This window comes from Mastomys coucha, unplaced genomic scaffold, assembly GCF_008632895.1.
Source record: "Mastomys coucha isolate ucsf_1 unplaced genomic scaffold, UCSF_Mcou_1 pScaffold14, whole genome shotgun sequence".
Lineage (NCBI taxonomy): Eukaryota > Metazoa > Chordata > Mammalia > Rodentia > Muridae > Mastomys > Mastomys coucha.
In genome coordinates, this window is record NW_022196896.1 from 50,230,591 (window position 1) to 50,241,417 (window position 10,827).

Below are 10,827 nucleotides of genomic sequence, written 5' to 3' on the forward strand. Positions count from 1 at the left end.
TGGTAGGAGAATTGGGTTCTGATGATGGCAAGTGACCTTGGTTTGTGTTGTTTATTTTCTTATGCTTGACCCCAGCCATCTGGTTAACTCTAGTGCTACCTGCCCTTGCTTAATCTGACTGGAGTCTGTCCTTCCTGTGATCCTGGTTGTGTCAGAACTCCTCAGAGTCAAGCTGTCTCTGTGATCCTGTGATTCTGGGATCCTGGTCTTGTTAGATCACCTGGGAGTGTGGCTTTCTCTGTGTGTTGTGGGACTGGCTGCAGGGCTTGTGCCCATGGTCTGCTCAGAACACTAACCCAGACAGACTGGAAGGAACCCGAGTCACTGGGCTGGCGGTGTTCCTGTGTGCCTGGTCCTGATGGTTCCAGTTATTTCCGGTGTTGGGACAGATGTTTGTTCCTGCTTAGCTCTGATCCTGGGTGTGTCAGAGCACCTGGGAGTGGAGCTTCCTCTGTTTGTTGTGGGACTAGCTGTAGAGCTTGCGCCCAAGGTCTGCTCTGGACCCCAGCCCAGACAGACCAGAAGGAACCCAAGTCACTGGGCTGGCAGAGTTCCTGTGTACCTGGTCCTGCTGGTCCCAGTTACTCCCAGTGTTGGGACAAATGTTGGTTCATGCTCACCTCTGATCCTGGGTGTGGCAGAGCGCCTGGGAGTGGAGCTTCCTCTGGGTGTTGTGGGACTGGCTGCGGAGCTTGCGCCCAAGGTCTGCTCTGGACCCCAGGCCAGACAGACCGGAAGGACCCCAAGTCACTGGGCTGGCAGAGTTCCTGTGTGCCTGGTCAAGCTGGTCCCAGCTACTACCAGTGTTGGGACAGATGTTTGTTCAGTGTTTTACTTTTAAACATATATTTCAAATGATGTAGATGACATGAGTCCTGGTGTCATATAGCATGGTTCAACTCTTCTTAGCTAGAATTTCCTCTTCTGGAATATATGGAAATTCATGGTAGAATTCTCAGTTGAAAGAAAGGTTCATAGCTCTTAACAACTGGATCATTTCTTCAGCCCTTATTCACTGTTTTACCATAGAAACATAAAGCAAACCAGGACAGTCTCATACTTTTATTATGTGGCTTCTGCTTAGTTTATAATTTACATCACTGATGCAGATGACCTGAGTCCTACATGTCATATAGCATAGTATCAACTCTTTTTAGCTAGAATTTCCTGTCCTGAAATATATGGAAATTTATGGTAGAATTCTTCATTTAAGGACAATTTCAAAGTTCTCACAGTAAAGTAATAACAAAAAGGATGACTTTAAGATCTTGTGTAGTTTGTTACATGTATCCACAAAGTATTTAACCAAGGTCGACAAGATGGCTTAGCTGGTAAAGACACTTGTTAGCATTTCAGAAAATGTGAGTTTGATTCCTGTAGCACATAGGTAGCAGAATACAACAAACTCTTATTAAGTTATCCTCTGGCTTGTACATCTACAGCACATGTATGCATATATATGAAAACATGCACACAAAATAAAATTGTAAAAAGTATTAAGCAAAAAGTTATGGTTCTGGAAGTTGGGAAAATTCATAGTAACATTTTAGTTTTTGTGTATTTATCTGACCTTTGAAGTCTCTGTTAACTCTCAGTTCAATAGTTGAATCTATGCTTTGCTTTGTTGCAAGAAATAATTCACTAAGCAATTCAAACCACTTAGAACTGGTCAGAGGGGTGTGTGTGTACACGCGTGCACATGGGGGTGGAGGGGGGGGAGAGAGAGAGAGAGAGAGAGAAAGAGAGAGAGAGAGAGAGAGAGAGATTTTTTCCAGACAGTTTTTCATCATACTCTCTTTTCATTTCCTTTTTCTTTAAAGTAGGAGAATACTGGTGACCATCCATCCACTCTGTTCTTTATCTGCTTCTAGAGATTTAAGTTTATCCTGAGGGAAATCACTTTGGTAAGATAGGCAGCCCAAGACAGGGCTGTCAGAAACTGATCTGACGCTCAAACAGTTGCCAGTATTTGCTACAAAGGAAACAATCAGTTTAGCCAGACATGGTGGCACTTGCCTATGCAACGGCAGCACTCTGGAATTGAGGCAGGAGGATGACAAGTTCATGGCCAGTTTGGGATACACAGCAACAGTGGTAGAAAAACCCTCTATTGATGAGCAAGAAAAATGGCTCAGTGGTCAAGAAGGTTGGCTGTACTCCCAGACGATCGTGGTCCAATTTATAACACCAACATCATTGTTCGCAACTGTCTTTAACACTAGTTCCAGGGGATCTGATGCCCTCTTCTGACCTTCATGGCACCAGGCATGCTTGTGGTTCAGACATATATGCAAGCAAAACATCCATGCACATAAAATAATAAATTTAAAAACCTCAAATCAGCTTTATATCATTTATCAAATATGCAATCATATTATGATTGATAGAATCTATTAAAAATAAAGTCATTAGAAAAGAAACAATTCTGAGTAATTTTGTATTTTGGTGCTCATATGATTTATGATCTATAGCTTATAAATGTGTGTCTGTGATTTGAGTACAATCATTTAAGATCTCACAGCATCTGTCTCCCCATTTGTAACAGGGAGAATGTTTTCTATTCATCTATTGGATTTTGTTTTAATATGAGACATAATGTTGTACAAGCTAGGCTTAAACAATTCTTCAACTACAATCTATTGAGTAACTGGGGCTGTGAGCACACATGACTGTACCCAGGTGAGCACTTCCTCAGATAAAATACAGAGTTTTCAAAATATAGAGTAGAGTGCTTGGCCCACATAAAACTGGACAATAAGTAATAACTGGCTGTGGTGAGTTATTAGAGTCCTAAGTAGTTACCGGAATATTTTCATTTCTGGCATGTTTGGTGGAATGCTTGGTTGTAGATATACACTATCACATTACATTAGATCATGGAGACAATGAGGTGTTGAATGCCAACAATTAGCTCTGTATCCATTCTGAAAGTACATAGGGGATGAATGGCTATTGGAAGAGGGTCACAAAGGCTGTACGGGGTTGGTAAGTTTGATGGCTATGGTGGGAGTGATGGGGTGCATGGGCCTGTCATGATCAGTCTTGGGGTACAAAAGACCAAGAAGGTCTGAGCAAAGGTCTGAGGGCTCAGCTCCCTCTTGAGTCTTCCTCAAGGGTTGTTAAAAGGAAGCCTTGATATTGACTCCATTGCTTCTACTACACCCTTCTGTTTAGAACTCAACCCTCCAAAGGCTGAATCGTAAGGCAGACATCCATATGATGGGAAAACAGACTCTTCATAGAAAAAAGACAAAGTGGAAATGTGCTCATTTGTATCTGTGTGCTGCTTTCTTTGCAACTGAAAAGAGTCAAGCTCAAGTTCCATGTGTGCCAGGAGTAAGGTTTAAGTGTAATCCTCAGGGATGGGTAAACAGCATCATGAAGCTAAGAGAGCCCTGCCAGTCTCCATCATAGGACACTGCCTCACCCCCTTAACTATTTCTTCCCAGCTTCTATCCAAAGGCAAAATCTCCTGAGTCTGTCTAATTATCAAATGTTATATATTTTGTCTCTAAAAACTTCAATATGTTCTTCACATGATAAGATTTTTAGAGGAGAAACTTCTGACAAATACTTTATCACATCTAAAACAAAAGAAATTCAATAGTGCTATCAAATATTCAATACTTATATTTCTACTTATATAAATGCCATAAATTATTTAACTTTTATTTTAAACTTTAATATAGAAAACATATAAATAAAAGAAAGGCATACACAGAAATTAATCAGACACAAAGACTATACAACTCAGTGAACTTCTATATAATTGAATTTATTTATTTTTCATACTTTAAATCTCCATCCAAATGTGGTCACTATTGTCTTGAAGTTGAGTTATTGTCTATGTTGTATGAAGAAGATACTTTCAACTACTTATTATGACATATCTATTCATTTAAATCTTTATAATTGATCATTTTAATTTAATGCATGAAGGGACAAGGGTCACACTGTATATGACAGCCTACCCCAGATTTGTAATCCTCCTGCCTAAATTCCTTGGATCGTAAGTATCTTAGGGTTTTACTGCTGTGAACAGACACCATGACCAAGGTAACTCTCATAAAGGACAACATTTAAATTGGGGCTGGCTTACAGGTTCAGAGGTTCAGTCCATTATCATCAAGATGGGATCACGGCAGCATCCAGGCAGAAATGATATGGGACCAGCTGAGAGTTCTACATCTTGTTCCAAAGGCAAATAGGAGAAGACTGGCTCCCATGTGATTAGGAGGAAGGTCTCATTGCCCACCTCCATAGTGACACACTTCCTCCAATGAGGCCACACTCACTCCAACAAGGCCACACCCCCTAATAGCAACACTTCCTGGGCCAAGCATATTCAAACCACAATAAGCTGCCTTAAGAATCCGAAACAGGGTACAATTGTTTAGAAGATACTCAATGGGAAATACCTCCTGGTTGATATGAGGAAAACATTTGACATGGCCAGTTTTAGGTTCATCTGAAGATAAACCATCTCAAAACTTACCTCTACTCCAGCTGCAGCCAACAGCCACCGCACAGACTCCATTCTACCCCGGGCCTCATCGTAATGAAATAAAGGCTTCCCCGCCATAGATGTATCTCCTTAGATTCACTAAGTATGAATGAATGAATAAATGAATGAATAAACAGATGTTAAATGTACTTTAGGACTATCTATTATGGTTAACAATACAATACTATCATATCTATCCTTCTCAAGACTGGTAAAAATTGCAGTTAGAGATCTCCTTGATCCATATTCTCACCATCCAAGGACCACGATCCTGAAATTGTACCAAGCCACTCCCACAATCCTAGTGGCCCTCTCTTTGAGGACATAAGCTGAGCAGCCTAGATCCTACAGTGGCAGATGACCTGGGCACTTGGTAAACCTTGAAAACTTGAGACACCACTGACAGGGGGAAGGGACCAGAACAACGTTCCTCCTTGAAGCTTTCTGGCTCCTGTGTTGCTTTGTTCAAAAGGTTCTAACTTAGCTTCTAGTCACCTGTCGTACCAGAGCCTGTTGGCAGAAGTCAAATAGTACCTGGGGGACGGGTGTGGGGGTGGGGTGACGGGGTGGGGATTAAAGAAGACACAGAGACAAGAGATAGTTCTGGGAGGACTGTCAGTAAATACTGCAGCCCCCCAAGTTTAATGAGTACAACCTTTTATACCCTACAGTGATGTGGCAAGCAAAAGCACAAGCTAGAAGAAACAACTGGTAACAATTACACAGGACATCCATTCTTATCCAGAGCCCTCCTTGTTCCTTCTTGCAAGGTCAATAGAACATTCAGTTCCTTGTTTTGAGCCTCAAGTGTACTTCCTCTTAATGTTCCGTGCATCAGCCAGCCATGAAATCTGGGTGCCTGCAAAAACTCCTGCTAGGCCATCAGACCCTGACTTGCCTTGACCTTGTCTAGCACGCAGACTTCTACTCTGCTTCAGTAGCAGGCAAATGGCTCCTGATCCCCCTTTGTTATTCTATACAAGCCAAAGCTGCCTTAGCTATTGGTGCAGAAAGACTGTGCCTGTCTTAGGTGTTCCCCCAAGATTGTAGACTTTACTCATCATCAGTACATGAATCCTAACATTTGTGCCCTGTCTTAGGTTGATCCACCTATGACAAAATCTTACCCGTCTTTGACTACCAGCCTCTACAATGGGGGATGTAACCTATTAGGTTACAATCTTGAGCTGCATACGATGGAGATCTGCATGGATGTTCAAAAAGGAATGGAGGACACACTTAACCACAAGTGATAATAGATATAATTCTAAAACCATTAGAGCATCCAAAACAAGTACTGAAAAGGCCAAATGAGTAAATAAAGACCAGGAAGGCATGCTCTTTCTTAATTACTCTAACCATTCAGAATTAGCCTTTGCAGCATTTATTTGCAAGGCTTAGCATCCTTTAGATAGAAATTTTCCTGATGCAACTGAATTAAATCCAAGTAAACGTTAGTATTGTGCGAGGAACCCTTAAGATGCAAATGTACCCAGTCCCTTCTTCGTTGACTTTCATTATACATTTTAGGGGTAGTATTGACTGATATTCTACATGATATTCTAAATGTGACCTCAACTTCAGCCCTTGGACTTCATCTCCTAAATACTGTATTATTTCTTTTAATGTATGTAATGTTTGTTCTAGCTTACTATCTATGTCTTGTATTCCTAAGGCTAAGATAACATTCTTAGACAAATCATTAACAAAATGGGCAATATGAACAGATTGAGACAAGGCAATGTGTGGGACTATGAAAGGGGGCCTGCTTTCTGGCCGAGCTAGGTTTAAACCCCAGAGACCTAGCAGATTAATCTGCAAGGGACGAAAGGCCCGTTTGCCATGCTCTCAGACATAGGCTCCTGACATGAGGCCCCAGCTCCACAATTCTGTGGCCATCAGTCACAGAGTGTCTGGACTCCACTGCCACAGTTACCTGACAATACCCAGGTATGCTCCTCCCCACAGTTATCTAGCTATTACTAAGCCCTATTCTTTTGAGGCCTTCTGTAAATGAACATAAGCTGCTAATAGCAATCTTTCTTGTTTATTGGCTAATAAATGATCATCCACATAATGAATTTTACAGACTTCAGGATATATTTGTCTAGCTTTAGTAACAGCTTGGTGATGTGGAAACTTAAGGGTTCTTTGGAAAGTCAGTTATGTTGGATGGTGTTTTGCTGGGGCAAACACATGAAACTATTTCACTAAAGTGGACACCGGCGAAAGGCTAAGGCAGACTTGTGAAGGAAAGTTTCACTGAAGGAGACACAGGTGAAAGGAAGTTCTTCAGCTAGAGCAAGCATGTGAAAAGACACATGATGAAGGATTCTTTGCTAATGACATGTATGTATTGGTCCACTTTTCACTGTGTAGTTGAGCTCCATTTGTTGGGGCTCCATAGAGAGAAGTGCACTTCTGGAGGTATGCTATGACTTCTTGCCACTTTCATGGACTTGGGCTGATTGGCAGAGTGATGTCAGCTGAGAAAGACCAGTAGAGGATACATGATGCTTGGAGGTGGTATAAATAGGACTCAATGGACTGTGAGAAGAGCTTGAGGCTTCCTGGTAGACCTAGTTGTGCAACACTTATTGGCCTCACATTTTTGCTGATCTTCATTTTGTAGAGAGAGGCACAGCCCAAGAGAACTTCTCCTGGTGTCCCTGCCCATCTGAATCCCTCCTACTGACTCCTGCCAATTTGGCTGAGGCCTGGCTGTCTCTGCTAGGTCATGAGACTGCTGCTGATTTGTGTTTGTTATTCTGACTCTACTGAACTGAACTTCTGGTATATTTGTGAAGTGTTTGCAAGTGGATTGAGCCACCACTGACCTGTGAACTGAACTGCTGATTTCCTGGCAAACCAGATGCTATTTGCTCTAAAGAACCATTTCTAAACAGGTCCGCATCCCCTGTACCCTTTCTTTTCCACTATGTCTGGTGGGTAGTGGGCTAGAAGGGAGGTTAAAGCCTTTAAGAACCATCATTAAAAGTAGACTTTGAAAAAATTAAAGCTACAGCTTGGGCCACATACTTTTAAAATAGAGTGGGGATGTTTGCCATGCCTTGGGGTAAAATCTTTACCCGAGTGAAATCTTTTCGTGGGTTCTTGAAAATGTATGGAGCACATGCTAAAAGCAAATCTCTCACAATCCTTTGGAGCAAGAGATATAGTACAAAACAGTGTTTCAAATCCAACGTTAGAAGTATCTTTGAGTATGGCAGAAGGGGTAGGCAACCATGGCTGTAGTGTTCCCATTAATTACATACCTTCATTAACTCTCTGGAGATCTTGCAACAGTCTTCATTTTCCTGATTTCTTTTTAATCACAAAATGGTAGAATTCTAAGGGGAATCAGAGGGCTCTATATGTCTGCTATCAAGCTGTTCCTGAGCTAACTGCTCTGTGGCTTTTATTTTTTCCTTTGTAAGAGGCCATTAATCCACCCATACAGATTCCTCGCTCTTCCTAGTAATAGGATTGCCATGGAGCACAGCTTGGCCAGTAGCCTCTATAAAAAATACAGTAACCCAGCCCTATAAGGTCTTTCAGTAGGCATTAGCACTTCCTGGATTCCCTGCCCCTTAATTCCCAAGCCTTGATTTGGCAAAAATCCTTGATCAAGCATATGTCTTGTAACTTCTTTGTTAGGACTATAAAGGTAAACCCCCATTTTGCTCATCACATCCCATCCCCATAAATTAACTGGTAGGCCTGGTACAATGTATGGTTGGGACATACCTTCATGGTCCCTCCTCATCCTTCCAGAATAAAATATCACTACTCTGTTCTGGACATTAACTTTGACCAATTCCTTGTAGTTGTGTAACCGTGAGTTGTTTTGGCCAAGCCTGAGATCACTGATCAGCCATAGGCACTGAAACATCAGCTCCTGTGTCCAGCAGTCCCTGAAACTCTCTTCAATTGATTCTTAGCATGAGCTCTAGACTCTGAGTCCCTCTTGCTTGTACCCAATAAGCATCTGAAGATCCAAAACCTGCATTTCCTCTTCTATCCTTTTTTTTGGAATATTCTTAGTTTGAACTTAAGGGAGTAGTAATAACATGCCAAACGTTGCCCTGACAGAATAACTGAAATCCCAATAGTGAAATGTGTTATAATTTTGATTTCTCCAGTATAATCTTTATTAATAACACCTGGCTCCACCCTAATACCCTTCATGGTAGCACCACTTCTTCCAAGGAGCAGACCTATGGTACCTGGTGGTAAGGGACCATACACTCCTGTAGGTTGGGTTTGTATACCCATTTCAGGTGTTAATGCTATGTAGGTAGAGGGACTGAGGTCCAATCCTGTGGTTCCTGAGATTGCTCAGAAGAGGTCCTGAATAGATTTCTTTCCTGAGGAAAGAAGTTCTGTAGTGCCCTGTAATGTTGCTGCTTCAGGCCTGGTGCTGGCCCCTCCTCCCGTTACTCTGAGGGAGAGGATTTCCCCCTAACATCTCTTTTGGACTAGCATTCATTAGCTCAGTGTTTTCCTCTCTTACATCTAGGACATCATTCTGGCTGTTAGCCATCCTGGGATGAATTCTGAGGCCTAGTCCTGTTTTTATTTTGACACTATTTGATTTGATGTCCTACTTGTCCACAACTTCCAGCAGGACCGGCTACTCTACTTTTATTTGATTTTCTTTGCTGAAGCAATAGCTCTTTTACTGTCTTTCCTTGCAGAGCAGCTGCCATAGCAACACCCTGGGTGTACGAAGGGCCTATGTCAGAACACAATCTGATATAATCTGGCAAATTTCCCTTTTTCCTAAAAGGTTGTAATGCTGCCTGACATACAAATTAGCATTCTCATAGGCAAGCTGCTTCACCAGTAAAAGACCTTCCTCAGAATTCCCTATAAGTCAGCTTGCTGTCTGCAACAATCTGGCCACAAAATCTTGGAACAACTCATCTGGACCCTGCCTAATTTTAGGTAAATCCTCAGCCTGCGTCCCTGTAGAAGGTCGCTTATACCAGGTCTTCCTAGCTGCACTGTTAACCTGAGCATAAACAGCTGGATTAAAATTTAACTGTTGAGCAGTCTCAGGATATTTATTGCCCTTCTCCTGCTAGCATCTTAAATGTAATAGGTACATGTTGCACTCGATTGATCTCCTTGATCTCCTCAGTATTTTGACATTGCTCAGCAAATTCTCATTCCCATAATAAAAAAAATCTCCTCCTGACAAGCATGCCCTTGCCAACTGCTTCCAATTCCCAGGAGGGAGAGAGCCTCTATGGCCAATGAATCAGCGCATAGCCTGAGTAAATGGGGCTGTTGGCCCATACTGTGTGCAAACAGTTTTTAATTCCTTTAATTGTTTAAACAGGAGAGGCTGATAAGCTCTGACTCTATTACCTTGAGGATCAATCTGCTTTATAACTGGAAATGAAAGATGAAATCCCTGAACATCATCTCCTCTCTTGGTAGTCCCTTTCAAGGTCACCTGTAAGGGGGAGAAAAGCCGCTTTGGTCCAGTCAAAGGCTGTCTCCCACATGGTTTCTGCACTACTGCTATGACCAGTGAGTGGCTCTGCTCCTGGAAGAGGATTCAGTTCAGCTATGAGGATTTGGATTTTATTAGCTCTCAGCCTTGGAATCCACTCTGAAGGTCTCAAGAACTCCTCTTGAGCTTGCCGAGCCTGTAACTGCTGCATTTGCAGCAGACAATGAAGTGAGAGCCTTTTGTACCTCTGTAACTACCTATCCTTGGAAGGAATTTCCAGTTCCACCAAGGCAGTAACTGGCGAAGAATTCTCCTCCCTATGATATTTAGCGGCTTTTCCTCTCTCACCTGGAAGACATTTCCCACACCTAGGTCTCTTCTTCTTTCTTATAAGGTGGCAGGTCAAAAACTGGATCAGTATATACATGTTCAAGTGTAGAAGTAGTAGATGGCTCAGTTTTACTTTCTCCCTCCTTGGCCAAAGGATCCCTAAAGGGGGCTGCTTCTCCAAAACCCACATCTTCTCCTCGTGTCTAGGATCTAATCTATCCCTAACAAAAGTCGAAAGTCTAAAAGTATCTACAGGCACTTTACCTGGTCCATGCACATCATAGTAGTCTTGAAGTCTTTCCCTAACCTTCTTCCAGGTCACTAAATTTACTGTACCTTCCTCAGGTAACCAAGGACAACCCTTCTCTACAAAAATCTAAAAAATTCTGTAGTTGCTGTTGCCTTACTTTAGTCCCGTGAGCATGAAGCATATTCTCAAACATTTGTACGAAAAAGCATGGCACTGTTTCCATTTCCGATTTTGACTTTTTCTTCCCAGAGTTACTCACTGCACCCTTACCTTTTCTTTTCT

The 10,827-nt window shown here is 42.1% G+C and overlaps 1 protein-coding gene across 7 annotated transcripts in view; it reads right to left on the reverse strand.

Moving 5' to 3' along the window:
• LOC116088234 (glutathione S-transferase A6) overlaps positions 1-10,827 on the reverse strand; it is a 34,378-nt gene that overhangs the window by 17,622 nt on the left and 5,929 nt on the right. For 4 of the 7 annotated variants that reach the window (XM_031366991.1, XM_031366993.1, XM_031366990.1 and 1 more), the window contains one exon: positions 4,496-4,603. In XM_031366991.1, the coding sequence (XP_031222851.1) occupies positions 4,496-4,582 (87 nt within the window). In that variant the 5' untranslated portion in view covers positions 4,583-4,603. Of the gene's footprint in view, positions 1-4,495; positions 4,604-9,877; positions 9,966-10,827 lie in introns of all 7 variants that reach the window. The other 3 variants (XM_031366992.1, XM_031366994.1, XM_031366995.1) reach the window with 1 other exon arrangement.